This window comes from Centroberyx gerrardi, chromosome 14 (genome assembly GCF_048128805.1).
Source record: "Centroberyx gerrardi isolate f3 chromosome 14, fCenGer3.hap1.cur.20231027, whole genome shotgun sequence".
NCBI classification, from domain to species: domain Eukaryota; kingdom Metazoa; phylum Chordata; class Actinopteri; order Beryciformes; family Berycidae; genus Centroberyx; species Centroberyx gerrardi.
In genome coordinates this window covers 29,349,522-29,373,153 of record NC_136010.1, presented here as the reverse complement: position 1 = coordinate 29,373,153, position 23,632 = coordinate 29,349,522, and the positions used below count along the sequence as shown (strand labels likewise).

At 48.3% G+C, this 23,632-nt stretch overlaps 1 protein-coding gene across 1 annotated transcript in view; it reads right to left on the bottom strand.

Moving 5' to 3' along the window:
* agrn (agrin) overlaps positions 1–23,632 on the bottom strand; it is a 247,780-nt gene that overhangs the window by 20,227 nt on the left and 203,921 nt on the right. Inside the window, exons 18-27 of the mRNA XM_078288305.1 lie at positions 21,055–21,507; positions 18,432–18,557; positions 14,441–14,568; positions 10,593–10,707; positions 9,620–9,739; positions 9,030–9,440; positions 7,318–7,510; positions 5,257–5,472; positions 4,547–4,776; positions 2,481–2,615 (exon numbers count right to left, since the gene is read on the bottom strand). Coding sequence (XP_078144431.1) covers positions 2,481–2,615; positions 4,547–4,776; positions 5,257–5,472; positions 7,318–7,510; positions 9,030–9,440; positions 9,620–9,739; positions 10,593–10,707; positions 14,441–14,568; positions 18,432–18,557; positions 21,055–21,507 — 2,127 coding nt within the window. The remainder of the gene's footprint in view (positions 1–2,480; positions 2,616–4,546; positions 4,777–5,256; positions 5,473–7,317; positions 7,511–9,029; positions 9,441–9,619; positions 9,740–10,592; positions 10,708–14,440; positions 14,569–18,431; positions 18,558–21,054; positions 21,508–23,632) is intronic.

The following is a 23,632-nucleotide window of genomic DNA, read 5'->3' as shown; positions in this document are numbered from 1 at the left end:
ACCCGTGAAATAATGAAGCCATTGTATTTTGGCAGGCCATTTTACAGTTTGGTGTCTGTGCGATGGGTCTACCCCTGGATGTCCCGTTTCTGGTTGTCTGGAGTGATTAGGACAGGCACCGTGCCATCCTCAGAACAAGTGCTGTGAGGGCTTGACATTAAAAAGGGGGGTGATCGTTGAAGTGTCTCCCGGGGTGTGTGTGTTTACGGTGCTGTTGTTTCTCTGCGCTCACACAGAAGCATGTGCACTTGCAGACACGTATATGGCACACACACACACACACACACACTAAGACACGGGCGTACGTAGCCGGCAAGAAAGCTTTCATTCGTAATTAGCCAGGATTAGCTGAGTTGAGTCAGGATGGGAGAAGGCAGACGGAGATGAAAAAGCTAATTAGCTATTGTGCAGAAGACTGCTAATGATGATGGTGCACACCGAGGAGGAAAGGGAAAAATAGACTTGCAGACACAACAAGGAAGTGTGCACTAGCCTGACCTCTGTCAGCGATAGAGATGCTCAGAATGCAGCTGGTTTCTAAAGGGGGAGCGTTGGAAGGGGCGTTCTCTCTCTTACAGTTTCTGCTCTCTTACATAACTAATACATCATTAGCGATGCTAACTCATCAAAACGATGTAACGTTACGAGAGGCAACACCAGAGCAGCACAAATACATGATTTGCCTGTTCAAAACTGTGTAGCTGCCACTACAGAGATGCAATCGCAGCCTCTTGCACTGCCAACAATCAGTCAAAATAGAGCGACCCTTAAACCAAGTTGCTCACAGTGTCAGTTTAATGCTCTGACACACACACACACATACATATAGACACCTTATCCCAAACATTAGCACAACCCCCACACACACAGACATTAACTGGCATAATGTAGCTAAAGCACTGAATGTAAAACAATAAGACTATTTAAATTCAAAGTCCCCCTGCAGTTAGTTTCTCAAGGACTGGTTACATCTCTGTGATCTAGCTTTCATTGCTACATTCTAATGATTTACACTATCACAGGGTAAAAGCATTGAGGAAAGTAGGCCATTCAATACTATCGGAACACCCTTGAGAGAAGTCCTTGGTGGGTGAATATTATAGCGGAGGAAACCTGGCGCAATTGAAATGGAAGCCGGAGCTCACCGGGATGCGCAGACGCGCGCGCGGAGACACTCGAGTACACGCCGACACACACTTCATATTACGGCTACATCACCTTCGGGCTGCTGATGAGTGGGCTCTCAGCCACCTGTCTTTTTAACTGTTCCCAGTTCAGCCCTCAGAGGGTACGTCCGCCTGGCTGCCGTCTTATCTGTGAGCTCCTGTCTGGGGCTGACACTCCGGCTGACTGACGCTTCCATTAATCACCATGGGCAGGGAGGACTGATGCGATTAGTCATCTCATTGATTCCAGTGGAAAAATAGCCTTTGGAATGGGAGACGCTCCCGCTCACACGGCATTGATTTTGGTTCACCTCAATTTATTTTAATCACCTGCTAACTGGGACTTGGGGCTTGGAAGGAGGCTATTCCCATTTGTTTTTTCTGGATTCAGATGTGCAGATGCGTGCGTGGGCGTGCAGGCATGCATGCCTCTCTGTATGTGTGATTTATTTGCTGTACTGTTTCTTTAGGCCTGCGCATGATAATGTATTCTCTTTTATTTAAACACATTCTCATACAGTTGCACAAGTTCTGCAAACATCCATGACAACATCAATAAAGGCAGAGAGGGAGGAAAGTGTATGTGTGTGTGTGGGGGGGGTATAGACTTCAGAACGTAACATCGCTAAAAGTGCTAATGATAAACTTCAAAAGCAGCTTAGCTGTGCTCTGGTCTTTTCCCCAGCCGTGGCCTGGCACTGCCATGTGCAGCTAAGTAGCGGCAAACACGTTTGAACACAACACCTGTGGGCGGGCGGGGAGGGAGGGAGGGAGGGAGCGGAGGAAGGCTATGGCTCTCGCTCGCTAACAAGCGTAGCCGAGTCGATGCGGCGAACGGCCCGACGGGGCCAATCATCTGTGCCTCAGTTCCCGTCCCCCCCCCCCCCCTCCTCCCCACCACCACCCTCCTGAGGCTCAGGGCCCCCTTCTCTTTCTGCGTTTGATCTCCCTCTCCGATTCAGGACGGATGGAAATGTCACAGGGCGGAAAGAAAAAGGAGAGGAAGAAAGAGGCGAAAATTAGGGAAGATGCTGCTCGGTCGACGCCAGACCAAAACACTGGCGCTCGCTGATAAGCGACAGGGAGAGTAATCGAGGCGTGAAGTGGTGGAGAATGGATTTACACGAGGATACACAGAGCTACGGCATTTAGCGAGGTCTATTTCTCTTCTAAGTGAAATGTGTTGTTCTGTTTATGTGAAGAGGGTTTGCTGGTACACGACCGCTGTGCTTCCACTTGCAGATCCTCTACAATTCAGCCTTTCCGCACACAAAACGGCGTGATGACAGCAATCAACATTCGCGGGCAATTTACCTTTCTCGCAGTGCTTCCCCTCGCGTCCCATGGGACACTCGCACTTGTAGCCTCCCTCGGGCAGCACCTGGCACTGGGAGGATGGATGGCACCTGTTGGGCTCGCACGGGTTGTGGACATCAGCACAGGTTGGGCCTACAAACACAGAAATCAACCATGAGAACACCACCGCAGAAACCCTCTTTTTCTGAATAGGTTTTCCACCCATTTTTCTCTATGTGAGAGGAAGGGGAGACATGAGACGGGGAGAGACGCGGGGTTGAGGATTTCCTCTGTAATAGAGGTCATTTTCTAATAAGATTTGGAAATATTACACGTCCAGATTAAGCAGCGGAGAGCCGCCCCGCCACGCGGGCCACGTTTCTGGGCCAACGCCGACTGCGGGAGAGGCTCAGGGAGCGTCTGGCGGGATGATGGTTTTGCCCTCTGCCACAGCCCATCCGAATTCACCCGTCATTGCTTTAGCGGTCGGGAGCCTGTGGTGAAGGGAGCGCTTTAATGAACCCCCCCTCCCCGCTGAGTTCAGAGGGCTCTCCCGTTTTTTTCCTCGCTCCCCGTTTGGAGCCTTTCTTTCATCCCCTCTCTCGCTGCCTCCCTACCCCAGCCTCTCTCTTTTCGCTTCCCTCTCCTCCGTCTTTTTTAACTCTCTCTCCCCCCTCATTCCTCCCGCTCGTCCGACGTTTCCTCCCTCCAACTACGCCCCTCTCCACCCATTTACTCTCTCTCTCTTCTCTCTGTGATCTAATCCCCCGCCCTCCAAGACTGGCCATCTTGTCCGGCGTCTAAATTGACACAGTGACAGAATTAACTGGAGTGTGTGTGTGTGTCCCCAGGCACTGGTCCAATTCTCATTAACAGTGCCGCTCCTCTTTATGTCTCTGATCTTTAGTGTGTAGCACCTATTATCAGCTTCATCAGTTATCATTACAGCATGTTACTAGCACAGCTTTGATTGCAGCAATGCTTCTTGGGAGTAGAAGGATATCTTTACTTGTTGATAGAAGCAAATCTCAGCATAGACATATAAGCAAATGTAATACCAGAGGCGATAATAATTCTCTTTTGGCCTTTTACAGATTATTGAATCTGTTAAAAGAAGTGCTACCCAAGTATAAAAGTTAACTCTGACACTGAGTTTTGGTTCCCGGTGTTAAACTTTCAGCAGAAGGCTGCAGTAAAAAGCAGAGAGGGCCACGCTTGGCTGGGCCCTGATGGCGGCTACTCTTAACTACTCTCTCTGAGCCGCTTATTAGTTGGCATCTGGTGAGCTGTGAAGGCAGAGCGAGGAGGCGGGAGGCAGGGAGACGGAAGGGAGAGGCGGGCCAAAGGCCAATCGCTGAGCATTTGGTTGAAGTTTTTCGTGTTTTCTGTAATGTACCAATGTTTAATCTGGGAGTTGTGAATAGGAGACGCAGTATAATGGCGTTGCTGTTTAGAAAATAACCTCCCCGCGCTTGTGCCAGGGGGCATGTGATTACAGTGTAAAATTGGGCTGTCAAACTTACTTATGAATGGGATTTGTGAGCTAGTCATGATCGTGCTGAATCCCTGCATAGCAGAGTAGAGACAGTCTAAAACGTCTGGGATCATATGGATAAGCAAAATCGTATATATTTTCTTGTTTTCCCTGCACACTAGTTGTCAGGATGACGGATTGGTCGGTCTCTGAATGGAGGCGTGGGTTTAAAATCCCATTTCTGACAAGCAATTTTAATACTCGAGTACCCACTGCAGTCCGGATATAAAATTCCATGACTTGGAGCACTTCCATGGCCAAAATATTTTATCCTTCCTGGTTTTTCAGCTCATAAAAGGTTTAAAAAGGGGTGAACAGTCTGGCTTGCACTACAGTTGGTCTAAAAACCACCATCTAATGGAATGAATGTGCGAAAAAATACATTCTGGTACAGTCCTGTAAAGTAACCACTTGTAAAATTCCCTGATATTCCCTGACTTCCCCGGAGAATTGAGCAAATTCACTGATTTTCCCCGTCTCAAAATTCCACGATTTTCCAGAAATGCCATGCCAAGAGGGAACCCTGTCGATGTGTTGAAGTGCGTCTCACCCCAGAAGCCGTTGGTGCACTTGCAGTGGAACATCTCGGCCTCCTTGACCTGGCAGGCGGCGCCGTTCTTGCAGGGGTTCGGCAGGCAGGGGTTGTTGCCGCACTCGCCCACGCCGCTGCCGTACAGGACGTCGCCCTCGTTCTCCTGCAGGTTGTACAGCCGGTTGTTGACGTCCAGCAGGCGGACGCAGCCCACCAGGCCTGTGTCCACCGCCGTCCTCTCCCTCACACTGGATAAGAGATAAGCGGGGGGAAGGAATGTGAGTCTGACATGTGAACAGCTAGTACTACTGCTAACAAAAAGACAGCGAGGATCCTATTTAGATATTATTTTCCATACCAATTGATTCAGATCAAAACTGTAGGAGAAAGCCTGCAGGACTGTATTGGAGAGCCGCACCCAGGCAAGCAAGACGTAAGTGGCTCTATAGTGAAGTGATTTTGACAGAACTCGGTCGGAATCAATCAAGATTTTGGTCAGAATCGATCAGTATGATGGAAGATGGGACAGTAGGGTCCAGGTCGAAAATGGTCAGAGTTATGCTTTAATTTACACAGTGGAGTGAATAATAAACAGTCCCAAAATTGCAAGTCATTGAAAGGGCTTCATTCAGCAGTCAACTCCCTGCAGAAGTCACAGTGTGCTTTTACTCTGATTAACTCCATGTCCTGTAAGTTCTCACTCCTCTGTATTAGCTATGAGGTCTTACTCCTGCATGATGTCCTCCGGCACTCCTCCGATGAACAGGTCGGTGTCCAGGTTGAGGCCGTCGGTGCCGCGCGGGCTCTCGCCCTCGATGTGCGGCTCGTTGTCCACGCTCAGCATGGCGTTGCGCCGGTTGCGGGTCACCACCAGCTGGTGCCAGCGGCCCTGCTTGACCAGCACATTGCTGACCACCGTGCCCGTGCCCGAGCCTGTGTTGAACCTGAGGGGGTTGAGATGCGCAGCCGGTTAGACGTTTGCATCCGACCTTTTTACACCTTGTTCATATTGCTAAACAAGACAGAGAGGGATGACGGGGAAGAAGCCGGAGAACTCTCCATTTTGAGATTCCAGTTACAAAATACACACTTTAAACTGCTTCGCCGCATACCTTCTCTCTAATTCAACCTTTTATCTAATGAGGCTTTGGTGAGAAGAGGGCCGTATCCTCGCAGAAAAGAGCTGCTCGTGTAAGTGCACCCACACATATGGTACTATTAGCACAACCTGAGAGCAATTATCTGCCAAAAATAATTAGCTCTTCTCCCCACGTCTTGGATTTGTGGAGCGGTGGGTGGTAATCTCACAGCTGTATTCCTGGAATTGAGGCAGTACTTCATTTTAAAGCACTAGTGACTAATGATCTTTCTCAATTTGCTTTCCGGCTCATTCCGAATAGTGCGACCTAACCGGGCTGGATTATGGGGAAACCTAAAGGGGCCAAGAGGGTCAGGGGGAAAGACAAGTCCCAACGAGTCCACTCCTCCGCATTTCACATCTCTTGTAATGATGCTGTATTGACAATCCTACCTCAAATGATTTTTAATGCATAAGATGCAATTCGGGGGGGAACCCTGAATACTTCTTTGGCATGAAAATAGTCCAATTTAAAGATACTGAATATCGGCACAAAATTTCAGCAATCATCAGCTTCAATCCAATATCTGTATCAGCCTTCAAAAAGCCATATAGGTCAAACCATATTATTGACCTAATTTGGCGACTCAAACACCCATACAAGCTAAATACACATGGCAGATGCATCGGAAGCAAAACCAATCCATTTTCAATAGCTATGCCAAGTCATGGGTGAGGATTGCACCAAAATGAGGATGCCCCCCCCAGCGGCTCCCATTCTCATATGCATGTCCGGATTTACGTCTGTATATATTTACTTCCATCTGTATTGCCATCAATGCAAATCTGCACGCTCTGGATACATTTCTGTATGTACAGTATGTTACTTCCATCTGTCCTCCTTGTATAATTCTGATTTGCATCCCAGTCAGTAGATATTTCTACACATATCGCTGCATTATATTCACAACTTCCATCTGTAAATGCTAACAAGTCACATTTGTACATCCACACTCATTTCTCTATATACTGTATGTTGCATCCATCTGTATAATAGATAACTACGTATATGATAACTAAAAATGCATCTGGACCTACTGCATATATTTCTGTGTATGTTATCTCCACCTGCTAATGTGATCATGTGAATAGCTTACAATACAAATGTGATCATGTAAATATCTCATAATGTGATCATGTGAATATCTTAAAACTGCAAATTTGATCATGTGAATATCGTAAAACTGCAAATTTGATAATGTGAATATCTTAAAACTGCAAATGTGATCATGTGAATATCTTAAAACTGCAAATGTGATCATGTGAATATCTTAAAACTGCAAATTTGATCATGTGAATATCTTAAAACTGCAAATTTGATCATGTGAATATCTTAAAACTGCACATGTGATCATGTGAATAGCAAATTTCTGTATATATGCTTTCCTACTGTGCACACGATAAACTTCCACTTCAACTTGCAAACCTGTCAATGAAGACGCTGTGTCTTTATTTATTTGTTATTTTCAATATGATTGGTTGCTGTAATTATTTGCTTCATTATCTTCAGTACTCTCTATTTGTCTTATTTTATCTATATCCTTCTCTCTGCCGCTGCTGCAATGACCCAGTTTCCCCACAGGGATCATTAAATTTAATTGAACGAAAGAAGAAACCCAATCGCCTCCCCCTTAACCCTTTCAATGCCCACCTGAGCTCCACCTTGCCGTTGACCAGAGCCAGGGAGAGGAAGTCCTTCTTGCCGTCCTGGCCGTTGTACAGCAGGATGCCCGTCATCTCGGCCGCCCTGAACTCCATGGCGATGCGCACCGTGTGGTAGGCCCTCATGGTGGTGAAGGCCAAGTAGGACTTGCCGCCGAATGACGGGATGAAGTACTTGATCACTGTGGAGGAACACAGATGACGACAGACCCTGTCATTAGTATATGATTTGCTTTATCGTGGTGTAATGGGCATATAATGTGCATAATTAAGTGTGACAGTGGCGCTGTGCGACTGGTATTTGATGGCAGAAAAATAAGCCTCGCCGTCGGTTTATTTTGGGAATGACGCTTTTTGTGAGGAGGTTGACGAGTTTATCAAAAGGAGGAGGTCGAGGAAGAGGAGGGGCTACAAGCTTTTCATCCGCTCTCAGTCACACATATTCACTCACTCTCACACACACACACACACACACACACAAAACCTTTGTTTTTCCGCCACTCGACAATTATGATCATTATCATGCATTTTCTCCCCGGGGCTCCTTTTCTCTCCGTCCATCTGTCTTTCTGTCCGTCTCTCGGAGGACAATGACGGCTGATGAGCTCCCTCTTCTCTAATGACTTGATTGATCTGGGGGAGGCTGGTGTGCCGTGCGTGTGTATGCGTGTGTGTGTGTGTGTGTGACTTCATTTAGCCACTCTAACTCAAAAACGCACACAGTGATTCTCACCAGCTAATCCCCATCAAAGCAATTAGTGTCAATTATCTTAAGATGCAGCTGCGTGAGGTCGTTCCTTATCCCCGAAAACCCCGGCGTGGGGAAAGAAGGTGAAATAAAAGAGGCCGCTTCTGAAGAACTTCTCGCTGATTTATGGTTTTTAGAGTGCCGCTGATTGGATTCTGGGTTGCCTTTCGGTGAATGGCTCAGCGGTCGCTCACTTTCGAGGTGTTGAACCTGCCTGAATCACTGTAGCTGGGTTTGAGTCACAGGCGCCGGAAAAGTTCCGGAAAATCTATTCCGAAGCCGACGGTCCCGGTCGTCGGCTCTGATTGCCTGAGCCGCGTCGGAAGCCGTTGTAAAATACCCAATAAATGCGCATCTGTGACTACATAACATTTCATTTACATATTAATGCGCTAACCGAAAGTCATTACTCATGCTGGTGCTTACAGTATGTGTCACTTTGCAGCCACTTTGTTCAGCTACTTTTCAAGAACTTGGAAGAAAAACATTTAATTATTATTGTTTGAAAAATAAAAGATTCCTTGAATATTTGCGTTCTTTCTTCTTTATTACCATGGCGTGTTACTGCTATTTCATAAGAGCAGTAAGCCACTTGAGGCTGTGGTTAACAGTGATTGCAGAACAGCTAAGGGGCATGATTTGCACAACGCAAAGTGGAGTGCCTAAAGCCCTCTTAGCTGTTGTAAAATCAATGTAAAACACAGCCTCTAGTGGCTTATTTGAAATTGCTTAATTGAAATTGTACTGAATCGGAGGGAAAGTCTCCTATTCCGGCTCATTTTCTTAGATGAGTTTCGAATGAGTTCAGACTTTGAGGGAAACTTTGGAATTAGAAGAGAGTAATAAGAACTAAGAGGAGGAGGGGGGAGGAAAGCCCGTAATGAATAAACAAAAGGAAGGATTAGAAAGGGGAAGGGGAGTGGGACTGTAAAAACCTAAAAGCAAAGACTCACCCTTCTCGCACACGGCGCCGCCTCGCCCGGCGGGGCAGCTGCAGCTGAAGTCGGTGCCGTCGTCCTCGCACGTCCCGCCGTGGAGGCAGGGGTGGAAGTCGCAGGGCCTCGGGGCTTTGGGGTGGTGCGGCCGGTTCCTGGCGTGGGCGGTGCTGGTGGTCGGGGGCGGCGTGGTGGTCGTGGTGGTGGTTGTAGTGGTGGTGGTGGGGAGCGGCGTGGTGACCGGGGCGGCGGTCGTGGTGATCCGCCTGCTGCTGTAGGGGCGTCGGGTGGTGCCGGGCGGGCGGCGGGTGACGTAGGGCGAGGTGGGAGGCGGCCGGGCGGTGGTGGTGGTGGTGGTGGTGGTGGTGGGCGTGGTGACGGACGCCGTGGTGGTGGTAATGGTGGTGAATAACTGGGCGGACGAGAGGCCTGTCACCGCAGAGAGAGAGAGAAAGAAAAAGAGACGTTAAAGGATGGCGAGCCTGCGGTCCCGGGATTTTCCCATTCAAGACCCATAAACCCTTTGATAAAACACCTCATGAATAACTTAAAACCCCCTTTCATTTTATTAATCCCCGCGCACTCTGGGCGAGTCCACACTGTATTACCGTAGGTGGTGAAGCGGATATTGCCCTCCTCCGGCTTCTTCACGGCGATGCTGGTCTCCTTGGAGGCCTTCAGCTGCTTCAGTAAGGCCCCTTCGATGTCCTCCACCGTGTATCTGGTATCTGCGATAAACAAAGAGGTACAACGCGCTCAGGACGAGGCCCCCGAGGGCCTCTCCGGAGCACATACGGGGCTGATGCTTCTTTAGTGCGACAGGGAGGGAGTAGAGGGAGTAGAGGGAGGGGGGGGGTACAGTAGATATATCAGAGAGCCCGGCGCTGTGACAGGCGGCGGAGGGGAGGGGGGGGGGGGGGGGGGGGGGGGGGGCGTCATGGGACCACTTGTCCTCCACCCGCCGCTCACCCGGCTTTTTCCCCAGATAAATCGCTCTCATAACGTTCGCCGCAGATGGTTGCTTTACTGGCCATGGAGGAGCGCCGCTTAACGGCAGCCGTCGCCCCGTGCGAAGGGTATGAAGGACGCTGAACGGCACTCGTAAAATAAAATTAAAAAAAAAAAGAGAGGAGGGGAGGAGGAGCTTAACTGTACTCTGGGGGGGGGGGGGGGGTGAGGCGCTGGAATGGAGCATAAGGGGAGGAAATACAACAAAAGCTCACGAGGACAGACACTTAAGGAACTTTTGTTGGGTCGGATGAGGAGCGTACAGCACTCTACACATCTGAGTAGAGGAAAAAAAAAACAGTCTGATGATGTTGTCGCGATGAAGTTGGCATCAAGAAGAAAAAAAATAGGTAAAAATTAGGAAAACAACAACAATTGCCTCGCACGATTATGAGATAATTAAAAAACAATAACGCTGAGTGACAGCACAAAAAAAACAGAGAAATGATTTGGTATCAGGTATAACGCAGCTACCGCACCAAATTGCACACAACAGCTCTAGTGACTACTTTCAGGTTATTGAAATTTGAAAAAAGAATGTTCTTTTTGTGCTCTTGTTGCAAGGTTTCTCACCTGGTTTGAAGTGGGCCTCGATGAAGGCCAGGATGGAGGAGCTCGGCGCCAAGTTGCGGACGCGAACGCTCATGAAGGCTTTCTGCACCTCCGACTTCCTGAACAACTCATTGAGCTGAGAGAGAGAGAGAGAGAGAGAGAATGGGGGGGAGAGAGAGAGAACAGATGATAAATGAGGCTAGTAATGAGCTCGGTGCGATAATAGAGGCGAGTCCAATTTCAAAAGACTGTACTCCGTCTCCTAGGGAGAGAGATTCGCCGTCAAATTAGGATGTGCAGAAAGGAAACCTATCGGGCTGCGGGCGCACATATTGATATTTAGCTGCAGACTGGGCATTAATTATAGGAACAAGTTTTCGGGAGGCGCGACGGTAAAATGTCATGCCACCCTGACATGCGCCGCTGATTGGTTTTGCTTCTGATGCGCCCGGTGTGTGTGTGTGTGTTTTAGCGCCCAAATGAGGCCTATAGAGGGGTTGGACCGATATGGGTTTTTGAAGGCCGATACTGATATAGCTGGAATGAAGCTGCCGATGATCGAAATGTTGCGCCAATATTCAGTATCTTCAAATTGGAACATTTTCATACAAAAAAAATAACAAAAATGTCTCGCATCCTAAAATACTCATTATGTGGTTTAAAGTCAGGAGCAAAATGGCTGAGATGCTGTTTAGTGTTAGAGCGATGTTGCGTTTTTTATTAGTTTTTATCTTTAAATTTAACCATTTTCATGGCAAAAAATGACAAGGATTCATTGTTTGCCCCAGGAATTTTATTCTTATCAGGGTGGAAAAGCCTTTAAAACAGCATTTAGACCATCATGGGACACTAAAAATTGCCACTGAATCCCAGGATAATAATGATGATAATAATACATACATACATAATAATAATTCTTGTGTGAAATCCAATCAAAATGTGACATAGCATCAATTTTGCTCATGGGTTTGCCATAGACAAGCAGTGTATTGATAAATTCTACAATAAATATGTAATCAAACTGCATCATATCCATCATATTGGAGGTGGACGACAATGACGGGCCAATATCTGAGTTTTCACCAAAAAGACACACTCCCCCACACACACACACACACACACACACACACACACTCCTCCTCAAAAGGGAAAAGTGGACAATCCTCCACCTCGTCCTCATTTCAGCTGATGGGTGAAATCACAGGAGCCGGGGGCCCGCTAACCCACTTTACTCAAGCATCCTCTCATCCACTTCTATTGTTTTCACTGAAGGCTCCTCCACACTCGCCGTCACACACGTTTCACTCCACTCTAAATCCCATCAAGTTGACATTTTTCAACTCCCCCCCCACTCGTTTGAACAAATTTGAATATCCATAAACGCATATTCAGCTAGAACCCGCGTGGTTGGGGGTTGGTGTGTGATGGCAAGGTAGAAAATGTTTTAAAAAAAGGCCTAAGGGCAGTGATGTGGTGTGGTGGACTCGAAACACAATCAACAAGTCTTTCAGTTTGCCCCCCAATGGATAGACTGACCTACAAACCTCTTGCTCTTTCTCTCCTTCCCCTTCTCTCTCTCTCTCTCTCTTCTGTCTCCTCACTTGTTATTTACAAACTGTAACAGGTCGCTGCACAGGGAAAGAAGGGCTGCAGTGGTTTGACTGTGTGTGTGTATATGTACGTTATGTGTGTGTGCAGTGTGTGTGTTGGAAGACAGAAGGCGTGGCTATCAAGTGACACGACTGGCTTCTATGAGGCACGGGCTAAGAGCGCTAACAAGCACACACAATACACACACACACACACACACACACAAATGTTGTGAGGCGGTAGATCAGGTCCCGGTGGGGGCTAGTGACACCAATTCAACAGCTGGTAGAGGCGTGCTGTGTACACAGGCACACACACACACACTCCCCACACACACACACACACACACACTCCCCACACACACACACACACGCGCATGTGTCCCCATTTCATCAGAGGAGTGAGGCCTTGGCTTGACAACAGAGGTATTTGTTCAAAGGTCTGAGCTCGACAGAGACGGCAAAGTGTGGAGAAATTCGACCGGGGCTAAACAGACCGGGCCAGACTCTTGAATACTGCAGAAGCAAAGCTCTCCGCCTCGGCCCGGCTAATAGGAACTGGCATCGTGACACATCTTAAGTCACGTGACCGACTAGACAAAAGGGAGTCGACGTTTCAGATATCGGAGAAATAACGATCTCGCATGAAGACGGTGCTTTTTTTTGATGGCCGTTCAAGTGCTTGGCAAGCTAAATCAATGGGGAAATTCTGTCTTTAGATGAGTTTCGGTTTCGTTTTTTTGAAGGTTCTTTGTAAATCTGAAGAGTTTCTGCAAGCCCGAAATAATGACTAGCTCGGTCTTAAAGCTTGCATGCGGAGATTGGAATTAAACACTATGCTGTTAAAAAACTGTCCCATACATACTGTAATTATTAATAGTATGTGGGAAAATCCAAGTCTTCACAAGGTTCTTTATGCAGAGCAGAGTTTTCAGGCTGCTGTCAGAGCGTCACCAGTGCATTTTTTTGAAAAATAATCATCGCAAATAAGGATCATGATCTTGCGAAGCCTTTGATTTCCTTTCGGTGTGTGGGCCCTGTACATGCTATTTCCTGTTTGATCTGCCTACTGATGTACCCACCATGAGGACAGACAAAGCAAAACAAGGGCATGCTGAGTCACTCCTCAACTGCAACAATGAATTATCAAATCTCTTAGACGCTTTTGCAGGTCAGAAAACTGGTACTGGATCACTATTTTCTATTCCAAACAAGCAGAGGTGGGGACTCGAGTCACATGACTTGGACTCGAGTCCCAATTGTAATTACTTGAGACTTGACTTGATGCATGAAGAGAAGACTTGAGACTTGACTTGACTTGGGTTCTGGTGACTTGGGACTTGACTCTGACTTGTACTTTGATGACTTGAAAAGGATTCTAAAGTCTTGACTTGAGATCTTGTGTTTGTGTAAATGACTTAGATTGAAAGTGATGAGATTTGTTCCAGCAGACGACTGAATTTAAATTCTGTTTTCTGAATTTGTATGGAATGATTATAGAAATCAAACTCATGACGCTCTTACCAAGTTTTTATCCTATTAAAACCATATTGCATTGAAAAGTCCTAGATATTTAGTTTTCTTTAAGATATTAAATTGATACTGGACTCTGGATTTGTTCTGACTTGACTTGCTGTTCTACATTTAGACTTGAGACTTGACATTAATGACATGGAATTGACTTGGACTTGACTTATCTACATGTAGACTTGGGACTAGACTTGAGACTTGTGCCTCAAGACTTGAAACTGACTTGGGACTCAAGCAAAGTTGACTTGGTCACACCTTTGCAAACAAGGGATCGACCGATCGGCCTTTTATTAAAAATCAGATATCGGCCAATCAGTGTCTTCCACCTCTGATATGATGGAGGTTCTTCGAATATTTTTACTAATATTATTTTTATATCAGATGTCTAAGCAGAGAAGTCATTCCAGCGTGGTGTGTGAGGATTTTACTGAACAGTAAAACTCATTGCAGTAAAAACCTGCAATAAATCCTGCCTCGCTCTGTCTTAAGGAGCTGCTAACCCACTTTCATGGAGAGTTTTAGTGTCCCATGATGGTCTAAATGCTGCTTCAGAGGCTTTTCCACTCTGACAAGAATAAAATTCTAGGGGAAAACACTGAATCCTTGTAAATTGAATGGTTAAATTTAAAGACTATTGGCTGCTTCAGCCCAAAAATATCGCTATCAGCCTTCAAAAACCTGTATCAGCATCTAAGAAATCAGACTGACTGGTGAAATCCTAACTGAATACAATATGGCAGTCTGACTCACAGCGCTCTCTATGCTGCGGGCCGTCTCTCCGAACAGCTCCGACTTGGGGTCCTCCATCTCGGGCGTGTAGAAGACCTCCTGGCCCTCCACCTGGTCCAAGTGCAGGAAGCCGTTGTACCTCATGGTTGCTGGGGGGGGTGAGGAGAGAGGAGTGTGTGTGATGCATAGAAAGATAATACAAGAAAGAGAAACACGACAATGTCTACAGAAAGTAGGGCCAAAATTTCCTCTACCACCCGCTTGCCCTCAGCTTCACACAGTTTTCGGGGGTAGTGCCAGTCTCGGGTTAGTGATGGAGTGTGTGTTTCTTGTGTGTTTTGACGAGGAGGAGGAGGGGTTAGTGCGTTTGTTGTTGACTGCTTGGTTGGGCAGGTTGGTGTGGTTGTGGGGGTTTAAAACGGGAGCTGCAGTTTGGGCCTTTCAAAAGGAGGGAGTGGTAGTGGTGGTGGTGGTGGTGGAAGGAGTGGATTGTGGGATATGGAAGGAGAAGGAGTGTGAAGAGCAAGGAAGGAAGGAAGGAAAGGAGGGAAGGAAAAACGGGCCAGGTTTTACCAGACCGGGAATCGTCCCAAAAGTTGGCCATGGCATGGAGGGCTGAGTAGAGAGACAACAGGTTAGACAGGAACACACAGGACATGTAGGAACACACACACACACACACACACACACACACACACACACACACACACACACACAGGGGAACAAAAGTGCCTTCTTCAGCAAAGAGAGCGAGTCTCCCTGCGCGACCTTGGAGGTTATGTTGTCCAACATCTATCAACTCTCTATACACTCTCTTCCTACCGCCGCCCGAGAAGAGAGGGCTTGAAATAAAGCTGAAAGTGAAGGAGGAGGTGTGTGTGTGTGTGCGTCGCGCGCAAAGGGGGGGAGAGAGCGCGGAGGAGCGAGCTGAGGCGCTGATGCCGGGGTTTCACGCCGCTCGTAATCAGCTGAACAAATTGACCAAATCAATCATGGCCGCCCCTGCCTGGGCAACGGCGGGGAGAAAAAAAAAGAAAGGGAAGAGCACTTGTATGATTATCGTGAAAGATAGCCGTAATTGTCTCCTTAATGCCGCCAGACCGGTGACTGACACAGGCTGGTTAAAATTGCATGAAGAGGACCCCCCCCCCCCCCTCCCCTCCTCCCCCTCTTTCCCAGCGCCCCCCGGCTCGTTTTTTCAACGGGGGGACTTTCACGGAGCAACGCGCATCGATTCCGATCTGGCGGGGGCCATAAAATAGAAGCAAATGGACGAGGTTTGGGCCGATAACAAGAAAGAGGAGGGGGGGCGGGGGGGGATAGATCAGACTTTTAATCTGCAAAGAAGACAAACATCAGAGAGGGTGATTTTCCGGCCCGCTGCCATGACGGACATAAAGAGAGTGAGAGAGAGAGAGATGGAGAGAGAGAGAGAGAGAGAGAGAGAGGAAGGGCTATTTGACTATCAGATCCTGTTGAACTGTAAAATGTAATGGATTTGTCAGACTTCCACTGGCATATGGGAGAGTTTACAGTAGCCGGAGCCTCGGCGTGCCATTAACTTTCACTTAAGCACTTGCTGGCCATTATCTCTGATGCCATATGAACGGTATTACCTCATTTAAATATAACATATGGCAAGTGGACAGAGCCTACAATGATTTTTTTCCAGGATACTAATGTTTCATTGAGGCTGCTGAGATGCTTTCTTGCCAAGGTCTTTACACCAGAACAAAAAAATACACCTTCTTGGGTGTATGAAACTGCACTGACTCAGACCTTGAGCCACTTCATCATTTGGTATATAATTAAAGGCAACAATGTGACGATTCAAAAAGCGAGCAATTAGTATTAGTCCTTTTCCCCTGAGACAGAATGGCACATTGTCAATACAGTGGAAAGTACGATGAGATGATGCCGACGGGTCTTCCAGCATGTGGGACATGTCATTTCAATACTAATGAATAGCGGAATCGGCTAAGCCCTCCTCAGGAGAAATAGAGCCCGGCGTATCGATTAGCCTACCGCTTTTATTGGGATACACTTCAGCTGAATGAAGTATTGATCGGCTGGTGTGGCGTCACTGTTGGCGTCGGGCTCTGGCTGACATAAACGTTTACGGGGATTAGCGGATTTTGCCACGACTGTTATCTTGCAGCGGCAGCAAGGATGTTATGAATCGTTTTGTACGCACTTCGAGCCTTTTTGGAGTATTAGATTTGCAATTAGGCTCAATGTCGTCAAATCGCACCTGAGCGGATAATGGCATTTCGCATTTCAGCGTTGGTCCTGTTCGGCTGTAAAACTTGACCGATAAAGTCTGTGGGCAAAAGATCTAGCGGATGGGAGAAATATATGGGGAAGGTCACAGGTGGGCTTTATAACCTCAGAACACATTGCGGGTTGTATGGTGGTGAACTCTGCTGGTTTATTGGGAGGCTTCAGCGCCCTCAACATGCCACAAATGCAACCCCATGCACTAATTTGTGGGCCCCTGGCTCTTTCCAGTCACGACCCAGGGCTCCCCAGGGACCCAGAGAGAATCCCTTCGTTCACAGCCAGGCAGATTTACACGGCTGCACTCTGGGACAAATACAAAGGAGAATTGGACCGAGGGATGGTGGGAGAGAGATAGGGAGAGAGAGAGAGGCAAAGGGCAGAGAGAAACCCTTTATCATTATGAGCCAACTCTGGCAGAAGGCGCTGATTGGTACAACGGGGCTCGCCGGCCCCCTCTGGTAGCCTCTTGACTCCCTCTCTCGCTCGGCTCCTGAGAGAAATGAACCGATGCGAGACCGGATCGAGACGGGCCGGATTGATGGTAGAGAAAGAGAGTGAGATACGGCGCAGGAGGGAGATAGAGAACAGTGGCAATGGCTGATAAAGGAAAGAGCGCAGAGGGGGGAATGAAGAAAGGTAGGGAGAGAGAAGGCAGAGAAAGTAGGAATAGACACGTCGACTTTTATTCAGAAAACTCAGCATGGGAGCCTCCGGTATGTAGAGAATGTAACGGCAAAATCTGGTTCGTAAAACGTCAGTTGTTATGTTGCCAGATTTTGAGGCATGACTCTCTCAAAACAAGAGAAAATGAAACGCACGGGCGCTACGGCGGGTTAAGAGCGATATTAGGGCCTGAGAGTGTTTTCTAATTCACAAACATAGATTACTGGGGTCAATTTCACGGCTTCACCGCGTGTCTTGTTTTTTATTTTTCCGCCACCTGCCAGAATGATCATTTACATATGGGGGAAGATGATTCATGAATGCACACAGCAGCAGCAAAAATACCACCTGCTCCTCCGCTGTTTTAGGCAGATGGTACACTAGCGCTATTCCTGAAGCGGTAAACGGTAAATATGAAAAAATATTGTAATCATTCCCAATGTTTCAACAAATTAGGTTTGAAGTTGTCATAGGGAGTCTGGGTGTCATCGGTTTCTTGAGGAACAAGTGAAAAATAGGGAGTTCTGTAGGCTAGAACTTTGGCTTTCTTTGGTCGCTCGGTCATGCCTTAAGTGCCGTTGAACTTGCACACAGGCATGGACAATGTTAAATATGCAACGCTTCATCAGCATAGTATTTTCATCGGCTGCAGCTAAGAATAAGGCAAGAGTAATCTGACTTTCTGTCAAGGCAGTCGTTGCCACGGGGTATTTATCGATTTTTTACTGGTTTTAAGTAACAGGATGCAGGATTTTACACCGCGGAATTCACTTACTGCGGTGTTTTAAGAGTACTGTGTACAGACAGGAATTTAAGCCAGAAAATAGGAGGGGAGGGAAGGAAGAAGAACACAAGTACAGTCCCACTGCGCATTCATGGCGACGACGTATAGATCTAACTAATTTCCAGTTTATTTGCTTGCGATCTCAGCTCTCTGGCTCCGGCGTCGATCAGCTGCTACAGTCTCTTCTATGGAGAATGCAGCAACGTTATGGATCGGCTTATGAGATATCACAGACAGACACAGAAGCACTGAAAGGAGTCAAAGAGGAGGAAAAACTTGACTTACAGGGGCAGTTGGTGCCCTCTGGAGTGCTGGACGCCGTCCTGCCGTCGGGGCAGCAGCCGAAGGGTGTGTTGTCGCAGGACGACCTGTCCTCGGCCGCGGGTACGGTGGTGGCTGCCACCGTGGGACCTAGGGGTGATACAGAAGGGGCTCATAATAATTCAGGAAGCTTCGTAAAAATTCATAAATTCATACCACCTTATCTCGGACACCCAGAGGAGAGTTACTTTTTTCTCGCTCGGACTTTTTAGGCTCCGAGGACAGGTCGTGTTTCTGAGGTCGGACCCTTACGACTTCCTCTGTTTTCCCCCTCAACTTCTTCTAGTTTTTGCAGCTGGTTTTTTCTTCCCCCTGGTGCAGCCGCGGCCTGCTGATGGCCGCTCAGATGCCAATACGGGCATCTGTCAGGAGTGATTATGTAGCATTTCCATCGGGGCTTCATAGTACACGCACCTGGAGCTCGTTTTGTCAGACGGGGAACACGTAATGGGGTGCGCATTACTGCTCGCACAATCGTGCACACAGGCCGCTTTTAGCGACAAGGGAATGCGATTACAGTGGAAATGTCCGCCGCTGATTGGCCGACTATTACCTTCAAGGCCTCCCGGGAAGGAAAAAAAAAAAAGGTCGTCTTTGTGGTCACGCTCACTGTATATCTGGCTATCTTGGGTGCTTTCTCAAGACATAAAAGAGGCCGTTCTCTCTCTCTCTCTCTCTCTGGACGTGCGAGTGGTGAAGGATGGAGGTGGGTAATAGTGGTGTAGGTTACGGCGAAGCTTGGTCGAGGCGGCGGCATTTTACGGCCGCACGGAGATTAGAAATAATCGCGGAGGCTAAACAGCGACCGGGCTAAACAGCTCATAAAGACGCCAGAGGTGAGGGGACGTCCTTTCCTCAAGGACTCCCGGTCAAAAATGGTAAGGGGGGATGGGTGGGTGGGTGGTAGGTGGTGGGTGGGGGGCCTGAGGTTTATAGGGCATCTGTTGGTCTGGCAGATTTACAGGCGCCAGGGCCGAAGAGGAGAGCATTGGTAGGGGGGAGAAGAGGGCAATACCCTACAGCACAGGGACACTGGATTGCTCCACTGGGAGTCATGAGAGCTGTCGTATACATACATGGACACACACACACACACACTGACAGTAACACACACCAACATAGATAAGGGCAGACTTCGACATACTGTAGATACGAAAACACATGTACATACACAATCGCCTGACCTGCTCACATTTATACACTCAGACACTGATAGGTGCACTAGAAATTCAACACACACACACACACACACACACTCTGATATGAAGCAAGATAGATAAGGGAAGACTTAAACACACACACACACACACACACACAAAGATAAGATTCCAATGTACATACAAAATGCACACAAAATCGACTGACTCACAATTACACACTCAGAAACTGTTAAGTGCACTCAGAATTCAACACACACACACACACTGACATGAAGAAATACAGATGGGTGCAGACATCAACATAGATACACACACACACACACGCATGATGCAAAAAACATAAAGCACACCCGGACACGCTTGAGTGCACATTCATAAACACACACACACACACACAGACAGCCACAAGACACCGGGTCTCCTTGGCAGATGGGATACATGCTCCTTGCGTCACCGAACACTCTGGTCGGACTCTGACAAGAGAATAAATCTTGGGGAGAAGAAATGGTCGGGGGTGGGTGGGGGGGCAGAGGAGGAGGAAGAGGAGGAGGAGTTGAGGAAGAGCACACTGGGGGCCACGCTGTTCCATCAATCCTATCCTGTTACTGCGAGGCTGTCAGCCGATAGAAGGGTCACAGAGCTTTGCGGGGGGATGGAAAACAACACAAAAAAAGTGAAAGAAAAAAAGAAAGAAGAAGAAGAGGTCTGATTGAAAAAAGGCTCAGTCCTCCCCCTTATTGTCCAAGCGGAGGGGGGGGGTTTAGCTGCAGCGCCCCCCCCCCCGAAAAAAACGCAGCGGGCTTGTTCCAGTCGGGAGGGCATGTTGGGATAGATTCGAGACTAGCCATGTGACAAGGTATGCGACCCCCCCCTCCCCTCCCCCCGTCCCTCCCTCCACCCCCCCACCGTCAGCCTGTCAATTCAAGCTCCAGAGATCACCAGAAGGCGCGGGCCAGCGGTTTCATCTGCGGCGCCGAGAGTGTATTTTATAGAGCGCTGGGTTTTGTTTTGCTAGTTGTTGAGAGTGAGAGACCGCACTGGTGGAATGGGGGGGGGGGGGGGAGCATGGGTGATGTAGCGACGGTGAACCACACAAACAGATTCCTTTCGGCGTAAAATTGAGATATACATCTTTCGTGGCTGGGAAGGACACTAACAAACAACCTGTCTGTTAAAAGAGAGAGAGATATCTTTTATCTAGGCACTTGCTCCCAAACACTTTGCATACGCTCACACTCTACGCTGATGACGATGCACTTTCCCCATTAAATATCAACAGATGATGGCATGAATGTGTTATGATATAGCAATGCCAAATAATCAGAAACAAAGTCTGTCCAACCCCTCCTTGACAGGAAACAGGACAACCCAACACCCCGCACCCCCCAAAGCATTATGGGTAATGATGTGAAAGAGCAGGGATTTACCGACGGGCTCCTCTCCTCCACTGGCCTCCGTCGTGGCACCGCTACCTTCCTCCTGCTCCTCCTCCTCCTCCTCCTCCTCCTCCTCCTCGGCCGGGTCGTCGCCGCTGGGCTCCCCGCTGCCCGAGTCCTCGAAGGCGGCGGCGGAGGCCGGCGCGAGGGGGCCGCCGCCATCGCCGCGGGAGGAGGCGGAGGCGGGGGCGGTGGGCCGCGGTGGCTGAGGCTGGGGGTGGGTGGGGTGGTGGTTGTGGTGGTGGGTGGGGGTGGAGGCGAAGGAGGTGGTGGCCGGCGGGGGCCGCTCGGTGGCCGCGGGCTCCGTCTCGGCGGTCCGGGGAGGCGGGATGCCCTCCACCAGGTTGGTGAGCGAGGGTGTGGTGATGGTGACGGCAGCGGCTGGGTTGGGGGTGGTGGTGAGGGGGTTGGGGGTGGGTCGGCCGGCCAGCTCGGAGATGGTTTCTGGTGGAGGGAAGGGGAGGAAGCAAGGAATGGATGAATGAGTAAGCAAAGATGGAAATGTTTCCTTTTCCTAGCTACAGTACAACCCCTGTCTAAAATGCCAATCCAGCCAAAAGGAAATAAAAGTATCATGACAAAGCCATTTCATGATTATTAGAACTTATTTTTAACAGTAAAAACAAAAAGCTCCTTACCCTGATTCTTAACAATGTCATGACAGAATGACACTGTAAAGGAGACCAAAGGATTGGTATGAACACACACGCACACACACACACACACACACACACACACAGGCCAGGAAGGCTCCCATTTGTAAAACCAACCTCTGATTAAACATCCTGCAATCCATCCTGCAAACCATAAGTAATGAAAGTGCTCCTATCCATATGCAGAACGAATATGGAATATGCCAAGGGATGATATACAGCATTCAGAGTTATACTGTGCATTGGAATATGATACTGCCTACAGATGAGTTATGTGGCCAAGACGGGGTTAAACCACTGCGATCGCACTGTGGTCTATGCATCGTGTGTAGTGTATGTGTGCGTACTTGCGTGCGTATGCATACGGCATATGTATTTGGCATATGTATTTGTGTGTACAATATTGTGTGCGGGTGTGTGCTGTGCCAATGCTTATGAATTATATATCCATATTCAAATGCTGCCCTCCTGTAGCAAAGCTTTAATCACCAACAGCCAGCGCCTCTGGTGATGAATGATTGATAGAAATGGGGCAAAAAAGCAGGCTTTAACTCCGGCTTCAAAGACAGCAGACTGCTGCTTGCAGAGAGCACAAGCATCCGTCAACGCCACCACAACACACTGCTGTCAACAGACACACACACACACACACACACGCACACACAAACGGCAAAAAAACACTCCAAATGAGAGAGCGAGAGAAAGAGGCTCTGCAGAGAGACCATCATTACCGATGCAAAAAGCTCTGGTGCAAAAGGACAAACTGTCTGTGATAAAAGAACGATAAATAGGACAAAAACTCCTAAGGGGGAGAGCGGAGTTGGCAGGGAGATGCTACGTAAGTGAACGCCTCAGATTGTGCCGAGGCAAGCGGGCGTGACAACGCCGCCGTTCTTACTTTACCCACGTCCCCCAAGTACGGATGTGTGTTAGTTTGTGTGGGTGAAATGAATAGATACTGAAGACAGAAAAAAAGAAAACCTATACCGCGGATTTGCGCCTCATTAGAATTCGCCTAACATTATGCGTAGGACTTAATTGCACAGTAATAATCGCCTATTTGATCGGCAATTACGCGCTGAGGTGTGAAATGCGATACGTTGACGAAGGCCCCCCACTCCCCCCACTCCAAAGGCTTAGCAGGAGAGAAGGTAGAAAGCCTGGGAGAGATACAGCATGTCAGCTTAAAGCCCGACAGATATATATATGTAGAGAGTCGGGAGTGGAGTGCATGCAGCAGTGATGCTATCGGCAAGAATGGTGGCGTGCTTTGCCTTTCCTCTTGGCTACACCTGTCAGTCAGGTGCCAAGCTTAGCGTCGGGCGGCCTGCACCCTGGGATCTGGGTAATGTGTGTTTGGGGGTGTGTGTGTGTGTGTGTGTGTTGAGCGCCGAGCTCAGTGACATGGGGTAAGGAGAGAAAAAACACATCTGAAGGAGGAAAGAAGGACTGGCGGCACAGTCAGTTCAGCTCATGCTTCCCTTAATCAGGTTTAACACTCCATTTGCCTTTTTCCTCTTTTTTTTTTCCCCCAGCAGAGCAACGGACAGTAATATCACCGGGTCGGGGGGAAGAAAAAAAAAAATCATTGTCATCTTGGCTTGTCTTGGCTGTGTAGTTATCTTTGAAAGGTGGTTATTAAGATTGTTGGCGGTGTCAGGCATGCTCAGTGGGGAGGAGGAGGAATCTGATACGGGAGACGGGAAGGAAAGAGGCAGCGCCGTGAAGCGAGGAGGAAGGAGGAAGCAAGGAGCGAGGAGGAAGAAAATGACAGGGAGAGAAAAAGGCCGAAAGAAAAAGAAAGCGGGTTAAAACGGGCGAACGGAGGGAGAATATGGCGAGGGGAAAGAGCGGGGAGCAGAATGAGAGAGTGAATAATGAGGGAAAATCGGAGGACAAGGGAGGAGAGATGGCGG